This window comes from Paramormyrops kingsleyae, chromosome 7, assembly GCF_048594095.1.
Source record: "Paramormyrops kingsleyae isolate MSU_618 chromosome 7, PKINGS_0.4, whole genome shotgun sequence".
Lineage (NCBI taxonomy): Eukaryota > Metazoa > Chordata > Actinopteri > Osteoglossiformes > Mormyridae > Paramormyrops > Paramormyrops kingsleyae.
In genome coordinates this window covers 36,451,396-36,478,214 of record NC_132803.1, presented here as the reverse complement: position 1 = coordinate 36,478,214, position 26,819 = coordinate 36,451,396, and the positions used below count along the sequence as shown (strand labels likewise).

Genomic DNA, 26,819 nt, shown 5'->3' with positions numbered 1-26,819 from the left:
CCTACTCTCAGGGTGTACAGTTCCGTGCATGGATTTAACAGGGTAATTGATACCAGATCACCACCACAGAAAGTGAAACAACAAAGCCTCTGGCAGTGATGGGGAACTCGATACCACCCAGATGTGCCTGTAGTTGAGGAGAGACTGGGTCCAGTCCCAGGAGGGGCTGTGCTATTGAGTGCGTGTCTCTTTGGGATTTGATCCTGAATCGAAGGCTAGCTCCTTCATCTCCATCCTGCCTACTCGTCTACCCCCAGGTTACTCACTCCATCTCTCCTCTCTCTCTCTCTCTCCCCCTCCTTCCCTCCCTAGTCGAGGTCCCCTGTAACTGCAGTGGCGAGGGGGCTCTAGACCCAGATGATTGCGACCAGGACACGGGTCAGTGTGCCTGTCTGCCAGGGTACGCCGGGACCCAGTGTGACATGTGTGAGGACGGCCACTTCAACAACGGCTCCACGGGCTGCCTGCCCTGTGCATGTGACTCCTTCGGTGCTGTGGACCACCGGTGTGACAGGTAAGGATGCTGATGTGTTCTACTCTAACACAAACACACAATAATACCAAAGTAAATTTGGCTGAACTTTACTGATTGCTTGCGACTAGCACCGTACACTTTTGACTTACACACGGCGTTTCCGTCTTTCATTCTGAGTGGTATCCGGGTGCATCTTAATAAGGAACACATACAGTCGCATTACTACACACAAATATTTCCTGTTAAACACAACAGATGCCCTCTGACCCCCAAGGGGATCCTTCATGCACAAGCTTCAATGCATTTTACTAAAGAAATACAAATTATTAGTACACTATGGAACCTGGAGCTTTCCTGCATGTCAGTGTCATCTGTTTGTATTTCAGGCTGTAAACATAAATATACTTCAATGTTTTTGCTGTACAGATGAGTGCTTGATGCTGCAGTTCAAGCTGAATAGTTTGCTAAAGGGTAAAGGAAAAATGCCATTACTCAAACCAGTAACCATTAGGATATGCATCTCTCTGCAAAACAATTGTTCAGTCTTGTATACGTGTACACTTGCAATATGATACAATAGTCTTGGGCCCAACTGAAGATATGGGACTCATTAACCACTACGCCTCCTGCTGGAGGCACAGAAATATCACACCTTGGCTGTTTCCTTTTTAGAGAATGGAGTCAAGTCTGTTCCTTGTCTTCAGGTGCATTTGTACTGGCCAGACTGTGATATGAAACTCACTTGTATGAAAAAGCATAAATATTTGTGGTATTTTTCGCTATTACGTTGCATTTTAAAAGAAACAGGTGTAAGCCCTCAAACCCCCTCTCTCCCCAGGAAGTCTTGTAATTGTTGTGCATTTATGACTAGCTTCTCTGGTGTGTGTTTGTGGTTGGGGGGTGGGGGAGGAGTCACTGAACACTCTAGCCTGCTGAATTCTGGGTTCTGCTTGCTCCCCTGGCTGTGACATGTCTTTCTTTCCACAATATGTAGATCTAATCACAGGTTATTCTTTGGCCCTGTTGCTTTGACCTGCCCTGTAGGGTCATGAGCCTGCAGCAGAGTACTCCATTTTGCACAAACCCCTAGAGTAACCACCTCTGGTACTTTTTTCATGTGTTTTACCTGCATGCGCCACTCAGGAGTGAGTCAACATCTTGTTCCTCTGAAGGTTAGGCCATCTGCTGATGCACGGCTGTGACATCCAGGCCCAGACACAGAAACGACAGCGGGGAAAACAGGAGAATGTACATTTTGTCTTCTCCTGAGAGCTGTCCTCTCTTAAGAGCCATGCTGGTAGTGTGTGCGGTTGTGTCGCCCTGTTTTTCGGAGAGTCAAGCTCTGTTCCTGACCTCATCTGCTGATGTGCAGGTTCTGTTCTGATACCGCGGCTAGAAGCAGGTCGGGTAGCTGAGCCAGCCTCCTGCGGGGCCCAAGTGTCACTTCCTTTGCAGCTCCATTGTCGTAAGCAGTGAAAACATCAAGGCTTGTCTCTTTGGGGCTGGACAGAAAAGCAGGAGGGAGAGAGGCAGGTTGCGTACTCATTAAAAATAGCGGCGGTATTTTTTGCATGTCGCTTTCCCTGAAGAATGTAGCTGCTTAGAAAGCCTGCTGCAAACAGTTTCCCTTTTTCAGTCATTTCTTCATTGGTGTCCTGCGTCTTCGTTTCCTCACTGCTTGTATTTCATGCTGTTCACCCCTAACCCTCTGTAGAGCTGGATAGCACCACCTGTTTTCTCATACTACAGCATCTAACTAGTCCAGAGCGGTGTGATTACATGTGTCAGTGTGGCATTTCCTTTGGTACCCGCAGGTTGCTGTCCCGGGAACCATCAAAATATAAAAGCTTAATTTTCCCAGCATGGTTTGCAAGAATGTCAGTGTAAGGGCAGAGAAGGTCTGGGTAAATGCTTCTTCAAGACCTAGAAGTAGACTGGTCGTAGATTTGGTCGTTTCTTGTGGCGCGCTAGTCAAGAGTGGAGGCTTTAGCACATGACTTTAGTGCTACGTTTCAATGGAGCGCTGTTCCTCAGTGGAAATATGGCAATCACTTAGCAACAAGACAGCTTGGTCTTTATGGGCCCAGGCCCAGGCTTCCTGCTGCCATCGTGGGCTTTAGTTGCAGAGCTGAACATTCCTTATCTCCCTCTTTACTGGTGCTGTCATTCTCTGGCTTATGAGATACCAGCCATCATGAAAGCACCGCGCCCCTATACAGTTTTGGCTTGGGCTATGCGATATGATGATTATACAGGATAACAAAATAAAAACATCTTTAGTTTCATATTATGCTCTATCGTTTATTTTGTGGTGTCGCATAATACACTGTTTACAGCATCATTTTTTCATCATTTGGATGACAGTTCGCAAGGTAAAATGCTACCACATGGGATGTGGCACTTTTATGGAAGCTTTTATTGGACTTTGTCTTCAGTGGGTTATAAATAATCATCTAAAAATATGTATTAAGATCCACAAATTTTTAACCGTCCACAAATATGTGCTTTTTAATTTGTGTTGTGTAACATCATATCCACAAAAATACAGATCGATTCATACATGTGAAACGTGTTTTGCCGATTAGTGGATCAGGGTCTGTCTATTTGTGGATCACGTTAGTTGTGACTTCCCTCCTGTTGATTTGCTGATTTTTGCCCAATTTGTACCTCTACAGAGCCCCTAGGAGGTCTGTTTGGGAAAATATTTTAATTGTTTTGTGTTCATTGGCAATAGTTTTGCGATTCCGCTGCACTTGCCCACTTGCTATAAATTTACTGCAACGTGATAACATGGATAAACCTAAGTAATACAGACATGTCTTGTAAAGTGTGCTTTAAGCATTAAACTATAAGATATTACATCCAGAAAACTGCACATAAAGCTCCCCACATACATCATCAAGCAATAATTCCAGGGGTATATACCCGAAAGTGGGTTTGGGCTTAAACCTTAACTATGACACACAGTTTTCTGGCTGTAGTATCTTTCAGCAAAAGCAAGCAACACCCCTTGGTATCCCAGATTTCTTTATGGGTTAATTTTAATTAATATTTAAATGTTTGTGTTTGCATTTCACCTTTCACCAGCTGTCTTGTTTAAAGTCACTGATGGTGAATAGACATAGTGTAATTATTAATAAATATGTATAAAAATGCATGTATGAAAGTTACATGGTGTGCATTGTCCCCCATAGTTTAATGCTTAAAGCAAACCTAACTGGATAAGTGTGCATGGTTTAGGTTCATACTTTAGTCCATTAATTCTACTTTTACTTTAAATGTACTTTAAATAGACATAGTACAGTTATTATTAGTAACAGAAAAGTACTGCGGGGTTAAATGGACATGGTACAGTTATTATTAGTAACGGAAAAGTATATTGCAAGGGAACTCAAAACTGTTGAGAGGGAACTTTTTAAAAAAAATATATATTTTCCCACCCAGACCTTTTAGGGGCTCCATATACTGCAGGTGATCTTTAGGGAAGAAAATCACAAATACATCACTATCCACAAATATGTATTTTTATTTGTTTTGTGTAAAATCATATCCACAAAAATAAGGAGTGATTTGTACTAGGGTTGTTTTCGACTAAGGATTTTCATAGTCGAATCTGATTCGTTCGATTTTGCCGTAGTCGACTGATAGTCGAACCTTTTTTTTTTTTTTAGATAGCAGCTAGATTTTTTCCATTTCAAACAAAAGAGTTAAAAAAAACTAAAAGAAAAACATGGTGTGTAACAAATACCTTTTATTCATTTAAAGCCAAATTCACAATCAGAATCTAGTGATCCCGGAAAATAAAATAAAATAACTGTCGTATTGCACAGCCTTGTATGCAAGGACAACATAAGCCCCTAGTGATTGTGACGTTGTCTACATATAAGCCCGTATAAAGGATAGACATGTTTAATGAGGAAACTAACTGCGCAAAGTCATGCACTTTTTATCTAGACGTCTGAAAAATTGTTTGAATCTCCGGTCTCAAATGAAAAAAAGTTGCACAGAAGGACCATTGTCAGCATCAGCTCAAGTAAATGGTAACCACGCTTTCGAACAAACACTTTTCTCCGCCATGCATTGTTCTTAGCAGCTCTGTGTCTCCGAGGACGGCGCTGTCTGTGATCAGGGCAGAGTAACGCAACTCTCACACACGCTGCAGTATTTGAGAGCTGCCTGCTCCGCCCCACACACTCACAGAGTGAAACTCTCCGACACAAGAAAAAAACATGACTGATAACATCGGGCTGATATGGTAATAATTAAAATGTTAACAATTAAAATGATTTTTAACGATTAAAAAACATCTGTGAGCCCACCAATAAGCGCACAAAACGAACTCTATTAGAATCAATGATCCTTAATGTTACCTGTAAGCTACAGTTGGTTGAAGGCTCATTATCATTACTCCAGTTCCCAATAGCGTAATTCGCGTTTTCTTTTAAAGCAACATTTCATAGCAAACTACTTAAATAAACAGGTCATTGAAAGATCAGAATTTAAGCCTTACCGTTTTATCCCAGGATTCTTCCAAAACTTCTGGCTGTGGTCCTGCACAAGGCAGCATGGGTCACGTGTTCCACAGCAACAATAACACTGGGCTGCCCGCAGACGTGCCTGTCTGAAAATCGGCGTAGTGCACTCGGATATCGGCCGATGCCGATACATTAAAAAATGCTAAATATCGGCCCGATATATCGGCCGGCCGATATATCGGTCGACCTCTAGCTGCTTCTCATTGGTTACATAACACTTTCCTACTATTCGACTATGAGGTTCATAGTCGAATCAGACGTCTACGAATCGAATCGTCGAATCCTCGACTATTAGAAGTCAGCCCTAATTTGTACACCTTAAATGGATTTTGCACGTTTGTGGATCGCTTCCCTTCTATTCGTTGGTCCCATTACATTTGTGACCTTGCTGTTATTTATTTGCATATTTTTGTCCAATTCCTTCCGCAGCTGATCTGTAGAAAAAATCCATAAATTTGAGGCACAGCCATGATCTATATCATTATCGTATTATGGGATGACTTGCATCAGGATATGAGATTTTTGGCTTTGGTAAATTAGGGCCATTGGAATGTGATTCCACTTCTGATGCGTCCTTGCTCAGCACTCGGCTCTTCATCTGGACCGAGACTGTTTCCCATGCAGCTTCTGTTTATGTCACTGTCAGCCATTTCTCCAGTTTCTCCAGGTCCCCATGACCCTGCAAAGGACAAGCGGGTATAGAATGGATGGATGACAGATCTGTTTCTGTGTCATGAAAAAATAGTGCTGCCCGAGCAGCGTCACTATGCCCGCACCTTACGAGCAAGTGGCGTGTTATGACTGCAATCTCATGGAAGTGCCTATGATGTCATAAACAATGAGAAGCGAATGGCAGAAATGCGTGGTGTTCTCCATGCGTGGTGTAGCTCGACCATATCTCCTGGTCCTCAGATTCATGTATTTATTGGGCCTCTTACAAAAAAAAATTATGTTTAGATTATCCTCGTGTTGGTGTAAAACTATGATATTATGCCTGTCAAAGTGTGTCAGCTTGGCCATTTCAGAACCTCTGCTAAAATCATCCCAGTATTTGCAGCGACCGTCCAGTACAGCCATGTATTTTTTGACTTGGCCATAGCACACCTCATACAGCTTTTGCACAGTACTGTAGTGTCAACTCGGGGAGAGCCCTGCATGTACCCAAAGTGTTTGGTTTAAGGAATTGAGCCGTGTTCACCTCCCAGGTCCCCCTCCGCCCATCTGGTAGGGATCCCAGTGGCATATGCAAATTAGGCTAGAGCTTCCCCCACCGCCCCACCCGATCCATCTGATTGGTGGGGGGGGGAGTTATAGAGGGGACCCTTGTGATAATACCAACCAGTGTTTTGTAAACGGATACATCTCTAGAGGATGCAGAAATCAGATTACGGGGATGCTGTAGGGTGTCGCTGAAGACCAGATCAGCACGTTACACATTACACATCAGAGACAGGTCTGTGACTCAGCACTAGGAATTCTTTCATAAGATGGGTGTGAATTTCCAGTAACATTACTCTGCCACTTTTGGATTTTGCAGAGATCTGAACATATTCCATTAGTATTTGTAAATATTTGAATAGCCGTTAGTAGGTAGACTGGGCAGTTTCCTGCAGCATGTCAAAAGTGAGTGTGGAGCGTTAGCAACTTGACTTTGTGGTTTGGGGAGTCTGTACGTGACTGGTGGTGCCTATGTGCTGGAGGAAGTGTGGAAGCCCTTGGAATTCCTGCTCCACCCACGATGCTGTGGAATTTGGGTAAAACTCAACAGAAGTCGAGCCCTCGTGTGTAATTACAGCCTAGGATGATGGTGGTTGCCATAGACTGGTGATGCTGAGATTCACTCTACAAAGTAAAGCCCAGATAACCCCTTCATAAACTATTCCTATAAACGTGCGTCTTTAACCACGTAATGCTGCGGAAAAATGATACGATGATAGTGTATGTGATTTCCACCATATCAGTGATACTGCCCCTTGCTTGCTGCCCCCTTGGGGTAGAGCTTGATATACATACATACCTGAGGATGTCCCATTGCCTAAAACATTATTTAAACTATCTAATTTTATTCTTTAGTCTCCGATCTCTGACCAGCCCCCTGGGGAGGCACTGACTCCTCCAGTGCAAGGGCCCCCCATGCTGGTCAAGACCTGCTCCTCCGGTTTTACCAGTTTGTGTCTGGGCTGTGTGTTTGTTTTTGCATGCGAGTGGAAACACCCTGCCTTGTGTGTGCGTGTGTGTGTGTGCGTGTGTTTTCCGTTTTGCTGTTCTGCACTCTGTTTTATCTCATGACCAGTTTGTGGAGTCATAGAGATATTGGACCACAGCCTCACTAACACTGAGCCCCTTGGCATAAGAGGCACGCTGCCCTCTGGCTGATTGGCCAGGGGGGTCTCTGGGCTTGGTGAAGCTGGTGTCCCAGTGTATTCTGGGGTTTGGGGGGGTCTGATGGGCCCGGTGATTCGGGGATCTCCTGGCTTGGAACGTTCTGGCCTCTGGTCCTCCTCTCCTGGCTTCTGGTAACAGCTCTGGGCTCTTTTCACCTCCTTTCACACTTGAGGGAAGTCACTCTTCCTCTGTAGGCCTGGCCTGCTTCACACCTCCAGCTGCCATGTTGCCTCCCAGTGATCCGTGCAGGACTTTGATTAAAGACGGGCCGACCATGTTCTTTTCACCTTGTATTAACAAGCACTGGAGACTAACGGCGGGCGAATGAAACATTAATGAGCCTCCGCCCTGGAAGACGCTGCCCCCCCATGTCTGGTGAAGGGGGCGTGGAGAGGCAGGCCCCACTGCTTTTAGCATGTCTGCTCCATAAATACATTGCCATTAGCCTAATAGCGCTGGCTCGGGTTAATTTCCGCTTTCCCCAGCCCTTTTTTGAAAGTCACTGAGCATGTGAGAAGTCCCCCCCCCACCACCCATTTTCCCCACCTGGCCTCTCCCGAAGTTCAACCACAACACTATAATTGAGCTTCAGACTATCTCCCCCCATGTCAAATACACACATTATACTCCATGCCGGTAGATGTATATTTGTTTCTGATGACCTCTGACCCAGATTCCATTGGATTGTAATCCCGAGGTCTTGGCTGGTGTCATGAAAAGTGAGTAACTGTAGGGGAACACAGCGTGAGTGAAATCCCAATGCATGCCAGTGGACCTCCACTCCAGTGGGGGGCACCAGAGGAGACTAACACTGGTCACTTGGTAATGAAACTCAGGATAGAGACACTGAACCTGCAATCTTTAGATATAGGTCATGCTCGTGATGGTGATGCAGGTGATTGGGGAATTGGCTGGAAATTAGAAGTTAACATCTCCTGGTGCCAAGTCAAGTGCATGTTTATCGTCATAACATCAACCATACCATCATGCTGCTGTTATAGGTGCCACTGTTGTACCTTTGAATTGTGTATCAGCATAGATCTTTTCAGAGACATGCCTGGCCATTGAATGGCAGGAGGCGGGTGGGTTGAAGCTTAAGCGGTAATGTTGGTGCCAAGATGTGCAGGTGTATAGAGCGGAATATTTGCCAGCCGGTCTGTATGGGGAGCACTATGAAGGCTGGCCACTTGGATTATCAGGTGTTCATCTGTTTGTTTGCCGATCTGGATTGTCCGAGGTGACCTTAACGACGCTGGGGAGGGGGGATAAAGTGTGTCGGTTGGAGAGAACGTGCTGCTTCTGGTTGTCAGCCGAAACCAGAGCGCACGGTGATTCAGGCGCTGTCGGAATGAAATAGCATTCGGAGATGTACTTTTGTTCCGTCTCCTAGGGTGACAGGATCCATGGGGAGGCTCCTGAATCGAGGGCTAGGCTGCATGTACAATGTGATGGGAGAGTCATCGCTAGGCAACGGGAGCCGCGGGCACCACGCAAACGCTGCTCTGAGGCGTTGGTGGAGAAATGAAGAAATGAGGACAGGAGAGATCGTCGGTGGGGGAAGGGCGTCGTGGCTAGGGGTGACTAATGGGGCTTGGGGGGGGGGGGGGGGTGGCTGAGAGGATAGGTGATGGTACTGCAGTCTCCTAACAAACCAGATTGAGGTTAAAGACACAAACTAATATATAACAGCCATACCAAAGCAAAATGAGAGAGAGAGAGAGAGAATACTTGTATGAGGAACAGACGAGACGGAAATAGAAAATATATTGGCTGTCGTAAAGTAAGCAGTTTCCGGAGGGGGAAGGTGTCTGCTCGAGAAAGTAAGGAGAGGAGGAGGAGGAAGAGGAAGATGTGAGACAGAGAAGAGCTTCTTAGAAGTCATCTAATGTTCCCGTGGAGTACGTCATATCAAACAATGGCTGCTACTAGCCGACATGTTCATGGAGCAAAGCATCCATGTTCCTCCCAGCCGCAAGAGGGAGTTCTGATGTGCGAGGCTTGCTGCAGGTGATAATGTATGGCATCAGTCCTCTGAAGCAAACAGGACACCTGGAGTACCTCTGAAGAACTGGCAACGGCAGACATTTTCCACAACTTACACTCTGTATCACTGTTTCCAGACGTTTTGATAGAATGAGTCCTTTATATTTTTAATTTTTCTGTTATTAATCTGCTTTCCAGATGACTCCTAACTGAATTTGTTGGAAACACACAAATTGGCTGTTTTTCACCAAGGAGGCCGTGGAAGTGAGGCGCGGAGCCACTGCGGAGCCGTGCATCTCCATCATGGAGTGGACAGCAGGAAATGCACCTAGTATTACTGGGTGGGGGGTCTTTACTGCAGAGATGTGTCAGTGCCTCTTGGCCAGTTGTTTGGGAGCAAAGGTGGCCCATCACAGTGCAGTTTTTCGGTCCATTACCGCAGGAGGGTGCCAGTGGGTTTGTGGTTATGAGGGGAGTATCAGTGTCAGGGAGGAGAGATGGGGGTAGGGTGGCGGTGCTCTTTCAATCCCTTGAAGAGCTCCACCCTCCATCCCCTGAGGTCAGGTGAATTCCGGGTCTCTAAATGATCTTCCAGTTATTCTGCTCTTTCTGCCCGCCCCTCCCCCCCCCTCAAACCAGTTCCCACCTTATCAGAACAGCAACAACAAAGGCTTTCCGTTCAGTGGGGGCTGGTGATCAAACAATAGAGCATGCAGACCATAAGTTCTGTCATGGCGTGGTCATGAAGACTGTAAGCTCATTCCTGCTCCTGGAGATCCACCACCATGTAGAGCTTAGGTGCAGCCCTAATTCAACACACCTGATACAGATAATCAGGCTCTTCAGTAGAATCTCGGTATTAGAGCCATTTATGTTAACATCTAAAAGGCCACTCCTACGAAGCAAGGGAGCAGGAGGGAGCGCATCTGGGAAGTGTCCTTGGGCCCTTGGCTTCAGCTGTGATGGAGAGCCAGCCGACCGCCTATTCGATTTACTGTTTCTGTTAGGCCAGGAATTGATTGTAATATCGATGAATTCAGACCGTAAGCCATGGAGATCCAGTTTCAGAGACAAACCTCCGGACTGTCCTCTCGGCATATGGCCTTTGGTTAGCTTTGTGTGGGGGGGGGGGGTATCATCCCATCAGCTGATCGATTGGATTTGCTGAACATTTTGAAGATGATATTGTAGCAAATGTCCACAAAGTTGCGACTGTAGAATTGGTTCATTAGCATTTTAGCTCGTTAGCGGTTTATCCACCACTGCATGTTCACTTTTAATGTTGCCAGTATTCACCGAAGTAGGTTACGTCGCATACCTTGGTCAGCGCTCGTACTACCAGAGAGAGTTCTCCCTGATGATTGGCCAGTGCAGAGTAATTTGTGTGGGCGTTGGAGATGCGGCACCACGTTACGGCCAGCGTTGCGTAACACGCCGTGTGCCAGTTAACGCGGCCGTTACTAACGTGTGTGGGATGGAGCCGGGCAGACAGGCGTGAAAAGGCTGCGTTCCCGCCCACGCGCGAAGCTCACTGCCAGCAGAGCCCAGGCCCGAGTATAAAATGTGGGTGCGTGTCCCACCTCCCACGGCTCTCGTCATTCACCTCAAGATGGGGGGGGGGGGGGGCTCAAAGTGCGCGCCGTCATATTCTGCTTTGTGACATGTCCCGCCCTGGGCTTCGTCACTTATTTTCTCTGCTCCTCTGGCTCAGCTTATCTGGAGTCCTGTCCTTGCAAGGCATCCCTCCATCGTCCTTTAGGACATAGAGTTGCTTCCTGTTCTCTCAGAGGACGCTTACATATGAACGGTCTTGAGTGTGTCCTCATTTATTTACGCGGACTGTTCTGCTTATGCATTACTGCAGGTACAAGAGTTGTACCCATCCTGGGATGGGAACCTGACTCCTTCCGGCTTTGTGTCTGCTTCCGTTTCAGGTTAATGTGACACACATTTAAATCCTCCGGTGCTGATTCTGTTCCAGCAGCAGCAGAACCTTTACCTCAGGTTACTCCCAGAAGCCAATAAAATTGCTGCACTTACCGTTATTCTGTCTTCTGATTTAGTCCATGTGGTTTAACGTCAGACACTGTGTGGTCTGGCATGGTTGATGCGTACGTATCTCTTTAAGAGCCTTTTGGTGTTCGATCGCTGTGATCTGCAGCCATCTCATTAATGCTCGTTAACACAAGCGCAACTGAGAAAAGGCAGCCTTGCGACGGGAGCGATAGCAGCCCAGGGGACATACTGTACTGCGAGAGCGGCTCTGCACTGGCATGCACTGTTGCCGTGGTTTCATTGCCGCATGAATATTCTATGCTGAGTTGACACGGAATGGGATTACTGGCTCTTATTATTCAGATGAGCTTCTCTGTGGGTTCGGCAGGTGCTGATTAAGGGGGTGGAGGGGGGGTGGCAGGGGCAGATGGAGGGCAAGGTGGAGAATATGTGGCGTTAGCAGGCGGGGTGGTTCTGATGGTTCACAGGACTGGTTACAGCCTTTGTGGTCATGGCTCATGCGCACGAATGGCGAGACGGAGAGGAAATCGCGCAGTGGGTTGGCAGTCTGTTGCCACGGCGAAGCCAGAACCTGTCCCTGGCATTGGAACAGTAGGGCAGTTTCTGGGTCTGAGGCCAGCCGCGGCATCCTGCACTACTCTGCTGTGATGCGTCTCTATGCTCCTCACCGGTCCAGAGTGGCACCCGATACTGGGTCTCTGGTCTAACTGGCCTGGAGCTCCTTTTGTCTGGTGAAATGTTCAAAGTTGCTGCTCTAAACTGATAAACAGCACCACCTTTGTTTTGCAAAATGCATTACAGTGATGCTGCTTCAGATTGTCAGTGCATAGTGAAGCGGTCTTAACTGTAGTGAGGATGGTTAGACCCCCTTCCACCCGGTTAGCCCTGTTACTGCTGTGGATGCTCACTGACTGCCTGCTTCCTGAACTCGCGGTGGGGGGGGGTGTCTGGGCACAGCATGATGCTGATCACATCAAGGCCGTCCTTCTACTGGGGTGTGACCGACTGTTAAGCAAGCTGGTAGCACCAGTCCAGATCTCTAAGGGAGGAGGTGGGGGTTCCAGTGGAATGCCCTTAAAAAGTATTGTGGGGGGGGCAGTGTTTCCCTGAGAGGAACGTGTCCCAGTTTTGAAATAAGGCCACTTTCTGCATTATAAGATTACTGTGCAGGCACACCACCACACACACACACACAGATGTCTTGTTTATATAAGCTTATCATGCATCTGTATATTTTACTTTACTGTACTGTTCTGCATCCTGTTGCTAAGCAACGGCACTGGCAATATTGTGTGTTTGTGTGTGTGTGTGTGTGTGTGTTTTCGGGGCGTGTGTTAAGGCCAGTAGCGGGAAGGGAAAGAGCCTAAAATCCCATCTGTCACACCTTGACAAGCATACAAATGGCAGCTGTGCCAGCAGGGGGCGCCATGTGGAACCAGCCCGCTTTGCTGAAGGGGTTATGAATTTCCAGGCTCTTTATCGGAGGGTGGGGTGGCTAGGATAGAATCAGGTGAGCTGCGCAGCAGGACACAGGGAATGGACAGCAAATGAAAAGATTTATTGTGGAATTTCCCTCTTCCTGGGACAGAGGCTGTCGGCACGCAGAGAGAAGCGGGACTGAGCCACGGACCAGCCGGTTTGGTGAGGCGTTACCATGGTTTCTCCATAGGGGAGTAGGCGAACCAATGAAGGAGAGAGATGGAAAGGAGGGGCAGTGAAACAGACTACACCCCCTTATTGTGTTACACAGCCCCCATTTCGTCGTAAATGTTAAGCATTAAATGCATACCTGTGACACCACGTAAAAGCCTCTTACTTCACTCTCCACTCAAGGAGGAAGTGGATGTGGAATGACAAAGAGCCGCGATGGAAATGTAGTAGAATTTTCCATGGCCGAGTTTGGTTCCTGCCTGTATGTATGGCTGGGCCCGGCTGGGCTGTCGGTCGTGTGGGTTGGCCACCCCTATTCCCTGGTACCAGGTGGTTACCGTGGCAGGGGTGGACCAGCGGGCCTACAGGATTTAGCCTGAACGCCGCCCCTGTGCTGTAGCTCTCGCAGTGACGGGGTTTGTTATGGAAATCGGAGCTCCCTGGGGACCCAGTTATCCCAATGCTTTGGTTCCAGTCGGCCTGGTCGCTGAATGCTGATACCCACCGTGTCGCCCCCTGGCCCCAACGATGCCCTTGCACTGATAATGCCCAAGTAATTCCCTCGCTAAGAACAACCAAATGAAAATAATAAATCATTATGTGACAGGAAATGGCGGAAAGGTGCCTGGAAGCTGACATCCACCTACACGGCACAAGTTCGATTAGTCCGCCCGTCCAAGTGGTGTAATTAATTAATGGGTCATTCAAAACAAAAGCCCGGAAAATTCGACAGGTCCCCGAGGTCCTGGATGCAGTACACGCCCCTTCGCTCTTTATGCAGTGCGATGATTTATTAATTACTCACTGTGAGGCTCGTACGTATGCCCGTCTCTGCATGTTCCTGTTTTGATTTGTAGCCAGCCTCCAATCTCCCTGGCTTTTATTTCTGATTTTCCCCAACTCCCTCCCTACTATTCCCCTTCTTCCTCATCTCTCCTGCTCCTCCTCCTGCTGACCATCTGCCCGCTGCAACCCATGATCATTTATTAGCCGTGTCAAACGTGGGAGCTTCCGGAAACATAAGTCTCTGCAAGAGACTAACGTAAGTTGGTCTGTGCAGCCACACTGACGAATATTGCTGCACTGGGATGTTTCCATGGAAACAGCCAGAGCTGTTGGTGGGGTGTCACGGGAGGGTGGGGAGCGGCAAAACGTTCACCGTGGTGACTGTTGCTAGGTTATGCCATTCAGGAAATGGCAGGACGGTGTCACCACATCAGGATTGCCAGCCCCAGCCCCCCGTCAGTGAGGGATCACAGAGGTGATGCCCAGTATCGTGTACGAGCTGCCCTACCCCAGCCACTTCATCATCTTTAGGGCAGTGTAGGAATTATTAGCTCAAATAAATTTTTATATTCTCCACCAATATGTTTGAATTAATTAAAGTTTAATTAATTATTTAATGCTGATTATTAATCAATTGTTATGCCGAATGGTCGGCTCCTCCAAACTCAATTGCGGTATCCCTGTGAGTCTGTTAATGTGAGACTTAAATGGGATTCACTAATTACCAGTATCGCTTAGTAACCTGGGTTAGAAGGCTCGTCCAGCGAGCTGCATCACCAGGTAATGTACACGATTGGTAGCGAAGCTCCCCTCACGGCCAATGAGAGAGAGTCTCGCGATGTTTCAGGCGAGTTTGAGGTTCAGAGCGTGTAGCAAGATCGCACACAGGCAGGAACTTTATTATCAGACACACAATGACGGAGGCTAAAGTTGTGTAAAAGACATGCATTTATTCCTAGCTAACACTACAACTGACATAAGACAGACATTATACCTAACACAAATAACAAACACGAAATAACGGAATAAAACAAGCAATGTAATTATGAAAATGCAATGACCGGATTTAAATGAGTAACCTGAAATGGGAAATACTGTTCTGCAAAGCAAGCACAGTTTGTGGAAACACGACCCTAAAGTCTTATAGCAGGTTAACAGAACAGCTTAAGTTGTTAGAATGAAAGGAAGTTGGTTTACTTGGTTGAAGAGTGCGGGGGGGGGGTCTTGGCAGTTGATGGCAGAGCTGCTGAGCCGATGGCACTCAGGAAGGCGCGGCGTTTGAAGCAGTGGAGTGGAGCCCCTTTGGATTCTCTCTCCTGGTGAAGCCTTGTCTTGGGTGCTGTTCTCTGTTCAGCTGGGCCTTCACCGGAGGGTTTCTGGTGGGCTTCTCTGCTCCCGGGCTGATGGTCTTTTCTGTACGGCTGCTGGGTGTTCTCTACCGCTACTTTGTTCTGAGGTCCAGGTTTTTATGGTCTAAAGTTCATGAATAGGGATGACCAGGAATTCGAATCCTGGCCCAATGGCTGGCCATCCATTTGGCGGGCTTTCGGAAGGGGGTCTGTATCAGTCCTTTTGGGATTTATGGCCCGCCTGATTCCCCCTTTACTGATGATTTTCATTAAGCTGTTATAACTTTTGATACATCCACTTTTATGGTAATCACTGACCAGATTTAGAATCAGGAGAGATTTTCCATCAGTTTGACACCAAATATGCCATACCAGCTTCACAGGTACATACCTCATACCATCTGCATTAATTGATTAAACGATTAATTATTTTATCTATGTGACTCATTCACATCAGTATGAGATACAGGTGTTTTAGGTTGCACCTCAACAGATGTTACACTTTGTGCAGATATTACATCAAATATTCATATTACAAACAGCACATCTTATCCATAGATAGGCGTGGCCGTTAGTTTGTGGTAATAACAATATAAGTTGCACATCTGGAAACAACATATTTTGTTTGGTGTGGCTTATGCCAATTCATCTTCTCCAGAATGGATAAGATACACCTAAATTCAGTTCTTTTAACATAGCATGGTAGAAACAAAGAAACTTGGTAACCGTCCACCAAGATCAGATAAGGACCACAAAGGAATGTTGGAAGAGAAGGGGGGGTTTTTAACAAAGCAGACTCGCTAAAAGTTAGGACACATTGGTTACACTCACTTTCCAGATTCTTCTGGTATACCATGAGAACATACATACGATGGTAGCTATACCTATCTATTTATTTAAATTTATATGTGTTCAATAGGGATGGCACGGTTCATGAAAAAAAACCGAACCGTTCGGTTTGCTTGTCTCGGTTCGGAGCATGCATGCGTCGCACGGTTCGACGGTTCATGACATGCGCAATGTAGCCTCGTGCCCCGTATGTGACGTCAGTGTGTTTCCCTTTCGCGCGAATGAATAGGCTATATGCACAGAGCGGTGTGACGTAGTTCCGGTAAAAGTTCAGCCAGCTAAGTAATTTCCGGTAGCCTTTCGTTTGCTGCGTTTAGCTCGTGTTTTCGGCGTTACCACCCTGTCTCTGAAGAAAACGTTTAAATTTTAGCCAACCGATAGCACAACATCTGAACACTGTTGTGCGCCTTTGTTGTGTGACTTTATTTAATGTGCGGTTAGGCACTTTGTTAAAGAAAATTAAGTTATCTGTGACAAAGCACTCCAGTGAGTGTCATGCCTCGATCGTCCGCTCTTTCCGTGTGTCACGCCCCCTCGTTAACCCTGTGTGGATTCCCCGTGTTTACCAGCTGTTCCTGGTTGTTGTCAAATTTGTCATTACTCCATTGTATTTAGTCCGCGTTTCCGTTTCTTTCTCCAGTCCGGTCATTATATTGTAATTCTGCTTTACCGCTCGTCTGTGTTCCTTTTGCTCATTAAACCCCGCATTCCCCCGATCCTAGGTCTCCTCGCCTCTGCTTCCCTGGTCAGCGTTGTAACAGTGAGCCTGCTTCCATGCTGCAATGTGAACATTTGCCATGTTCCTAAAAATTCTGTTTATTGCACAGTGTCTGACCACACAGACCTACAGGCTATTGCAAGATGATCATACTAGACATATCAACTGGACATATTTTGCACTATTACAGATTGATGTCTTGTACATACACAGAAACTGATTTTATCGATTACTCAAGAACATTCAATATAATTAATACCAATTTTTTTCACGTTTTTATATATATATATATATATATATATATATATATATATATATATATATATATATATATATATATATATATATATATATACACACACACACACACTCACCTAAAGGATTATTAGGAACACCATACTAATACGGTGTTTGACCCCCTTTCGCCTTCAGAACTGCCTTAATTCTACGTGGCATTGATTCAACAAGGTGCTGAAAGCATTCTTTAGAAATGTTGGCCCATATTGATAGGATAGCATCTTGCAGTTGATGGAGATTTGTGGGATGCACATCCAGGGCACGAAGCTCCCGTTCCACCACATCCCAAAGATGCTCTATTGGGTTGAGATCTGGTGACTGTGGGGGCCATTTTAGTACTGTGAACTCATTGTCATGTTCAAGAAACCAATTTGAAATGATTCGAGCTTTGTGACATGGTGGATTATCCTGCTGGAAGTAGCCATCAGAGGATGGGTACATGGTGGTCATAAAGGGATGTACATGGTCAGAAACAATGCTCAGGTAGGCCATGGCATTTAAACGATGCCCAATTGGCACTAAGGGGCCTAAAGTGTGCCAAGAAAACATCCCCCACACCATTACACCACCACCACCAGCCTGCACAGTGGTAACAAGGCATGATGGATCCATGTTCTCATTCTGTTTACGCCAAATTCTGACTCTACCATTTGAATGTCTCAACAGAAATCGAGACTCATCAGACCAGGCAACATTTTTCCAGTCTTCAACTGTCCAATTTTGGTGAGCTCGTGCAAATTGTAGCCTCTTTTTCCTATTTGTAGTGGAGATGAGGGGTACCCGGTGGGGTCTTCTGCTGTTGTAGCCCATCCGCCTCAAGATTGTGCGTGTTGTGGCTTCACAAATGCTTTGCTGCATACCTCGGTTGTAACGAGTGGTTATTTCAGTCAAAGTTGCTCTTCTATCAGCTTGAATCAGTCGGCCCATTCTCCTCTGACCTCTAGCATCAACAAGGCATTTTCGCCCACAGGACTGCCGCATACTGGATGTTTTTCCCTTTGCACACCATTCTTTGTAAACCCTAGAAATGGTTGTGTGTGAAAATCCCAGTAACTGAGCAGATTGTGAAATACTCAGACCGGCCTGTCTGGCACCAACAACCATGTTATATATGTAACGAACCGAATCAGGGTTAATCAAGATAGGTGATCTATCATTTTAACGATCCCCAATTAAATTAACCCCGTGGACCAGACAAATACAAAACGAATGATTAAACATTGTATGCGTCTCTTTTTGTATGTTTTCTAAATAAGACCTCGTGCCCATACCCAACTGTAATAGCGATTAAAGCGATCTATTCTTTTAGCATTTATGTTAAGGCAAGACTTTTATTTTATTACTGTTCTGGGATTAATAATGTTTAATAATTTTAATAATGTGCTTTAAGTCAAGTCAAATTCAGTTTATGCATGATTACATGATATAACTTTTTTAATACTGTATCCTAAATTGTGGATAATCAAGCTATATATCATATGCTGAAGTACATTTCTGGAGTGTTAAAGATTAAAAGAAAAAATAACAAGAACCGTACAGAACCGAAAACCGTGACCCTAAAACCGCGATACAAACCGAACCGTGGGTTTTGTGAACCGTGCCACCCCTAGTGTTCAAGTGCAAAGGGGTGAAATAGGCGATACTCCGTGAACATGGTTATAAGGGTGGCACACAAAACACTAAGATTGTCTAAGGACACATACAAACATAACGTATCTGTATATCGAGACTAGTAGTCGTGAGTAAATCAATATACAGGGTATACAAAAGCCAAACTTAAATGAAATTTCCTTTAGGGTGTTCGTCTGTTGGGTGAGTGAGATGTAAGGCAGAGTGTATGTGGAGGGGGTTGTGTGCCAAGTCGAGGGACCCCTGTCCGTGAAGTCCACTCTGCTTGTCTGTAGGTCCCTAAATCTTTGGGCAATAAAAGTTGGAGTGCTAGCCTCCCTGGTTATCTGTGTGTGTGTGTTTGTGTGTGTAACCCCTCTTTGGTGCCTCTCGTACCAGGCTCGGCCTTGTCTTAGGCCACCTGGAATTTAGGCCCTGTGATATGTGCATGTGTGATCCTACAGCAGACCACACTGCGGTCACCTGCACCCTGCCATCTGCTGGACCCTGACCACTCTCACCACGGACACTACGGGGGTCTGCTCTCTGTCCCCCACCCCCGCTGATCATACTGGCCATTAATACTACTGTTAGCACTGTTGTTAGTCTTCCAGCTGTTGTGCAAAATATGTAGACGTGAGAGAAAGATCCACCCTTTGCAAATTTAAAATGTTATATGCAGTGTGTTTGTGTGTCGTGTGTAAATCTGACACACACCATAAGTGACAGACACTCAGGTGCTCCCCAGAGACGCCAAATGGCAGCTCTCCGCTTAAACGCCCTTCACTTATTCATTTGCTCATTGTTATCATTCATTAAATCCTTACCACATAGTACTCATTTGTTATTGTTCTCGTCTGCCCTTCCAAATCTCTCCACCCATAGCCATTTGCCTTAGGGTGGGTGTGGCCTAGCCCTGTGTCTTTACAAGTAAACCTGGCTGTTTATTGGGCAGTGCAGAGCAAATCCTGCCCATTGTTGATCTCTATGAGCTGTTTGGCTTGTGAGTCGCATCCAACTAAGGAAAGATGTGTGAATGAACAGACGGAGCCATGAACGACCAGATGGGAGATGATGCTGGGGTGGATTTAACAGCCCTGATGCAGGGGTGCAGGGTTATACTGTTGTACCTTTTGTTATGCCAGGTATTAATGACTGAGAGATATTTCCACTGGTGCAGCTCTTGATGTGCAGGAAGCCTCGTTAGGTAGATGTTTCTCCCATCATGCTGTGTGACAGTGCCCCCCCCCCCCACCCACCCCGTCTTATGGCTCTGTTTTTACCCCCCCAGCTCTGGGGCCTGCACATGTAAGGTGGGGGTGTACGGGCCACAGTGCGACGAGTGCCACCCGGGCTTCTACCACTTCAGCAACACCGGCTGCCAGCCCTGCCAGTGCCACAACCACTCCAGCTACTGCCACCCACAGTCTGGTGAGTGAACTGCACCTATGACCTCCACAAACAGACACACACCACAGGGCCATGTTTGTATGTGTAAGGAAACCAGGATTCCCAGGAGATTCTTGCACAAACATGGAGAAGATTTACACCCCCCCCCCACCCACCCAAGCCCTCTCCATCGAGTGCGGTTGTTCTTGGAGCCCATGCCCAGACGTGATGGAGTAGGTTCCCTTTGTCCCTGTGCCATGTTAAGGCTGCCTCACTGATCCTTCTCCAATCTAGTACTACTCGGTGCGGATGCCTCTCCTGTTCCCTTGAGGCATAAACACACCAACTCATAATCAATGATTGTCATCCATGTGTGAGTTTATCCTCTTGACAAACATGTTGCCCCCCCAGCTTGCTGGAGCATGACTGTTCATTTCTGTTCGCGCTGAACGGAAAGTCCTGTGTGCCTGAGGGTCATTATGAGTAGTGCGGCTCACGTCAGAGCCGCTGCTGACTCCGCATTCAGCCTAAACGCCTCTTTGCAGGCCACAGAGGAGGACGGCACAGGGTGCTCAGATTTCCTCCAGCTATATATAAACCTGCCCCTGCATGTACTGTGAAATAGTTTAGTGAAAGCCCACCTTTGACAGGTTGTCTTTTTTTCTGTCAGGCATCTGCTTGGACTGCCAAGGCAACACGCAAGGACCCAGCTGTGAGGAATGCAGGCCGGGTTTCTACAGGCTGCCTGATGCTAGTCTGTCGGATGATTGTGATCCTTGCCCCTGCTCCAGCACCGCCTCCTCAGGAACCTGTCACGTTGGTGTGTGTTCTTGCTATTAATGCTTTGGGGTGTCTCTGTGGACCGCGTTTAACAGAAGGGACACCTCCTCTGTGTGCGTGTGTGTGGCCATCTGTGTTTGTGTGCGTGTGTGCATGCGTACGTGTGTCTTTCTGTGAATCACTTTTCACGCGCATCCCTAAGTGCTGAACTGGGAGATGTGAAATTTCAATTCCAGCCAAAAGAGAATGAATGTTCCAGAAGCCGGGCTGCAACGATGCCAGTTGTCCCGTGAAGCTTTTCCTGAGGAACACTACTGCGGTTTGTCTGACGCAGCATACCAAACAAACGCCATTGTCAGGATCCAGTGGAGATCTGCTCACCTGACAAGCAGGAGTGACACCTACAGGCCAATCTGAGCAGCGCCAGTGATCAGCATGATTGATTCAATTCCCTAGTGTCATAGATGCATGAATACCGGGGGGATTAGCTTGAGCTGGTGGTGTGAGAATAATGGCTCTGGTGGGGGGAGGAGAGGTTTCCCTGGCAACCGTGGCGACAAAGGAGGAAGCCACTGCTTAATGATATCGCTCACGTGACAGACTTGTCATGATGAAATGCACTGATGTTCCCAGAGAGGATTCTGGGAAACCACTCTCGCGATGTCCCATTCCAGGTTGCAGTGCACAGCGTGTGTCTCTCTCTGTCCAATCAGTTGGAGGTGCCACTTGTGTTAGGGCAGTAGGGTGTGATGTCTTTGGTTCATTTGCTCGGTTTGGCCTCACTGGAGGATCTGAAATCACTCATTTGAGGATCACTTGCACGTTAGATCGCCCCTTTTGATTAGCTCGATGTGCACCGGCACAGCCTTTGAGGCGACGTTTCCCAGGCAATGAGCTGCTGCGCTGTCTGAGAGGTCACATGGTTCCTGTTGCCATGGTGATGTATAGGAGCTACACTCTGGCCCGAACCTAAGCATGGGTTAAAGGTCCCTCATGCTACAGTATCCCTACAGACTGTGTGTAGCTCAGAGGGTTAGAAAGCTGTGCCTGTGATGTTATTAGTTTAGATCCCAGTGTCAGCAGAGTGATTTCACTATTGGGCCCTTTAACTGAAGCCCTTAACCTCCAGGGACTGTCTGACTGTCTGCTTTCTTTAATGTACTTAGTTTGCAGTGCTACTAACTAAACCTAAGTGAATTGTAAGTCATAAAAGAATTATGTGTGTGTGGTCTGAGGTTGGGGTTAGGCTGCGAGAAAGACAACCATAATTAATGATTAAACAGGTGTTCTTAGCCTCAGGAAATGACCTGAAGCTGAGTCACCCCCCACCCCCACAAAAAATTAGAAAATAAATAAATTAAACACTTTTAATGAGGGCAGTGGGGACCGCAGTTGTGTTAAATTATGAATTAATTCCTCATTCGCGTGTTCTCTTATTAACAGTCCCTAAGGATTTCAGGAGTGGGCCCAGCTGACAGATGAGATCCAACGGAGGCCCGGTCTGGGGTGGGGTGGGGTGGGGTGTAGGCAGCTTTCCCAAGAAGGTGTGGGGCACTGGCACAAGTTACGTTTATCTGAGAATTGCTAATTGTATAACAATAAATATACCTTTTGTAAAGGTCTGTCTCAGCAAGGCAGCTTGATCTCCTGAGGGCACTGTGACCGATTCCTTAATTACATCTGCTGATGTTTGTTTTAATGGTCTCCTGGGAGGTTTATGGTGTCTCTGGTCATTAACGCTCTGTCATCAAATACAGCCAGGTACATTAGTGGGCCTACATCTCCTCCCTCCTGCTGTCCTCAGAATGGGCAGAAGTATGTGGCTCATCAGGTTAGGGTACTGTACCTGTACATGCCACGGTGATGGCTCTTAATGAATGAGTCAGGCTGTGTATAGTTTCACCCTGATCACTGGCTTGATTTAACATGTTTTCTTTTTGGGCGAGACCGACCTGCTCTCGGGCTCCAGGCTGTGATAGTTTCTATCCCCGCACTGATAGGCCGGCTTTTTGTGAAGACGCATGGCAGGGAGACTGTTCCAGGAGGGAGGGCTCATTTAAATTCCTCTGCATTAATTGTTCAATGTTTTTGCATTTTTAACCCTTTGGGGTCGAGTGCATCGTCGGCGACGCAGCGTACTATTTCAGTTTATATCTCGCTGAAATCTTAATGTACAATCATGAAAAAAACACTGTATAAATCCGTAATCAGTCGTCTTTTCAAAACGTCTATTATCGGAAGTATTAAAATTTTTAAAATTAGGCTAAATCTGCAAAAAAGTAAACCATGTCACCTTACTTTGTTTTACCTGCATCGGGGGCGTGTAGTACCGCTGTCACCCGAAGATCGCTATTCACATTCTAAATAGCCGCATTAGTGCATATTCAGATCGCATTCGCATGGTAATCTGAAGAACAACACATGAAAGTTGCTATATATTCAATGAAAGGAGCCAGAAATAGTTACATGAGTTAGGTTTTTCTTATTTATTTATCCAAATGAATGTTGCGACTACACCATTTAGTCATCTTCATGTAGCCAAGACTTTGGTGATCAGATATCTGGGATCAAAACAAACTGCCAGCATTGCTTACTATGTACTTTTATAATGTTTCTGCAAGTGTTCCAAACTGCATTTTGCAATGTCTATACTTTGAATGTCAAATCACAAACTTAACAAAAACCTGACATTTTCAGTATACATTACAATAAAGACGAGTGTAATGGCAAAACAAATATATAAGAAATCATTTATTTGCCATGAATTAAGTTTATGATATTTGAAGAAATGTGTGATCATGCCCCAGTCAGTGAAAGTGTGTTTCCTACCCCTAGACCCCAGAGGGTTAAGATGGCCAGTACTCGCCTTCATCTTTATTCTGGATAGGCTGTTGGGTCTTCAGGTTTACTACCTAGCTTTCAAACATGACTTTGCAGCCTGAACCACTACGCCACCTGGTGGACAGTTAACCGTGTCTGGTGCAAGGGGGTGAAAGTCCTTCAGGTAGAACTAGGCTGCTCTAATGGCCTTGTGGAGACACTGACATCACATCGTGTCTCAGACACTGCTGTGCATACATTAATGAGATATATAAAGTGCAGACAAAAAACATATAGCACCTAGCTGTACCAGTAACCTCTTGGGTATGTATAGATATTAGGGATGCAAATTATCGAGTAATTCATTAATCAATAGTTGTTTCATCTTATCGATCGATGATCGATTAATTGCTAAGCGGCAATTTTTCTGAGAAGCTGAATTTCCCTCTGAATAGGTTCCATCTACTGTATACGTAACATAGAATGCTATCTTCTATATGATATGAAGAAAAAATGCAAATCATATTCCTTAATCAAAGGTTTATTCTGAGCTCACTTGAGGACAGGGAATAACATTTGGTAGCATTTCAAACATATTTTGAATAGAAAATATCAAAATATAAGAAAGACTACTTAAAACGAAAACAAGTGCGCCCCACGAGGACTGGCAAGGAATTATGGGTTCAAAATACAATTAATTGCAATTAATTAATTTTAATCGAGTAATTTCTTATCGACAATTAATTGGTAATCGATTAATTGCTTACATCCCTAATAGATATATATCCAAGGGCTTAGTCTGTCGGCTCTTGTGTTCAGGTGGAGCATGCAGCCGTTGGCCACGTGGCCTCTGAATGAGCTCTCTGTTATCCTGCTGCCATTCTGTCATTCCCCTTTTGAAATTCTGGAATTTTTGCCCCAGGAATGCTTTTGTCCTTTGTGTTCCACCGGCCGCCGTCTGTTCTCCATCCGTCATGCCGCAAACCGGAGGAGGAAATAACTGGTCCTTGTCACGCCACGGCACGCTGAAGGGGATCTTCTGCCGCTAGGTGGCGCCGGGCATTCCTGGAGTGCCTTTGCTGTGGTGGGCGAGTGCTGTCTGGCTTCCCTTAGCATTCTGAGATTTTCTGTCTTGTGTGGATATGGGGCTGGTGAGAGACAGCAGGGCGTGTAACAAGATTCAGGGTGGGGATGTAAGGGAGAAGCTGGTGGTGTAGCCTGAGCTGCACTGCCTCAGCGGCAGGTGAGCAGAATGATGCGGCCAGGCCAACGGTATCCCATCCTGAACAGCTGCAGGGTGGACGGGGACATGAAACTATTGCGCCCCATGTTAAAGGTAGGAGAAGTGCTTAGGGTGCCTGAGAAGAACAGCAGCTAATCGAATCAAAGCTTATTTATCAGACACACAAGGGCGGAGGGTGTCCTGGTGCTATAGTTCAAGAAGTAGAGCTTTGCACTACCAATGCAAAAGTTGTGGGTTCAAATCCCATGGAGCGCATATACACTCACCTAAAGGATTATTAGGAACACCTGTTCAATTTCTCATTAATGCAATTATCTAATCAACCAATCACATGGCAGTTGCTTCAATGCATTTAGGGGTGTGGTTCTGGTCAAGACAATCTCCTGAACTCCAAACTGAATGTCATAATGGGAAAGAAAGGTGATTTAAGCAATTTTGAGCGTGGCATGGTTGTTGGTGCCAGACAGGCCGGTCTGAGTATTTCACAATCTGCTCAGTTACTGGGATTTTCACACACAACCATTTCTAGGGTTTACAAAGAATGGTGTGCAAAGGGAAAAACATCCAGTATGCGACAGTCCTGTGGGCGAAAATGCCTTGTTGATGCTAGCGGTCAGAGGAGAATGGGCCGACTGATTCAAGCCGATAGAAGAGCAACTTTGACTGAAATAACCACTCATTATATATAAATATATAATAAAATGTATAAATAAATATGTATAAATCATGTTTTTTTTAATGGGGTGAATTTCTTTGCCCATGATTGTTTTATCATGATTAAGAAAGGCCAATATAGTGGGGGAAAAAAACACATTCTTTAGAGAATGGGTTCAGTGACCCTGGAATCAGGCTGTGGCAGACTGGTCAGGGTGGTTGAAGACCCAGGTGCAGTGTAGCATCGTGCGGCATAACCATGGCAGCTGATTAACAAGAATCACACGTAGAACAGGAGGGAAGGCGCCCTCTGGTTGCCGTGCTTTGGCTCAGACATCTCTGTGGTTTCAAACCTCCATCAGCTTCCTCTCATTTTCCCACATGCTGCGACTGTGCCTGTCAAACTGGGATGGGGAGACTGCTCCTTGTGGGTCAGGATGGTCGTAATACTGGCCCCTGGAAGTGAATCTGTGAGGAGTTAATAATGTACTTCTTGATTTTACACTGGGCCTTTCATGGATCAGCACCCCTTTTTGACATTACAAAGGTAGACAACACACCCCCCCCCATTACGCCATATGACCAAGTCCTGTACCCTTCCAGGTGCCAATGGGCTCCCAGCATGTGACCAGTGCCATGCAGGTTACACTGGCACCACCTGCGGGCGCTGCGCAGACGACTTCTATGGTGCCAGCAATTCCTGCCGCCCATGTTACTGCAGCGGTAACGCAGACCCTGCCACAGCGCCCCGCCTCTGCCACCCCGACACGGGCCGCTGCCTGAGCTGTGCCAACAACACGGCAGGGGTTCACTGCGAGCTGTGTGCCCCGGGGTACGCAGGCGACGCCCTCGGGAGAGGCTGCATGCCTGCAGGTGAGGCCCATCTTTGTGAGAGGTACAACAGCAGGCCTTCCTTTGGGATCTGCAGCTGCTCTGCATCCCGAGTCTGCCCACTGTTCCTGGATGTTTCTTCTTCCCTGATTAAATCAAACCAAACCACTTTGTGTTACACATCTGCAGCAACAAAGTAGTGCAAATGAAACATTTCAAATAGGCATTATGCAAAACATGGGGCCGGCCCAACCCTTTTCAGGGCCCTAAGCAAAGTCTGATTTAACCCAATTGTCATTTGCCATCTTCCTTCCCATTCTAACAGGTCAGATGGAGTGCCCCCTGGTGGCCGCTGGGCCCTTAGTGGCTGCATAGTTTGCTTATGCCTCAGCTGGGCAAACTGTTTGGCCCAAGTGCCACATAATTTTTTCTTATTGTAAAGGGGTGGGGG

The 26,819-nt window shown here is 46.4% G+C and overlaps 1 protein-coding gene across 2 annotated transcripts in view; it reads left to right on the top strand.

The window, feature by feature from the left end:
* LOC111836153 (multiple epidermal growth factor-like domains protein 9) overlaps positions 1-26,819 on the top strand; it is a 49,835-nt gene that overhangs the window by 20,750 nt on the left and 2,266 nt on the right. For both annotated transcript variants that reach the window (XM_023797170.2, XM_072714888.1), the window contains 4 exons: positions 313-514; positions 19,943-20,082; positions 20,711-20,860; positions 26,141-26,410. In XM_023797170.2, the coding sequence (XP_023652938.2) occupies positions 313-514; positions 19,943-20,082; positions 20,711-20,860; positions 26,141-26,410 (762 nt within the window). The remainder of the gene's footprint in view (positions 1-312; positions 515-19,942; positions 20,083-20,710; positions 20,861-26,140; positions 26,411-26,819) is intronic.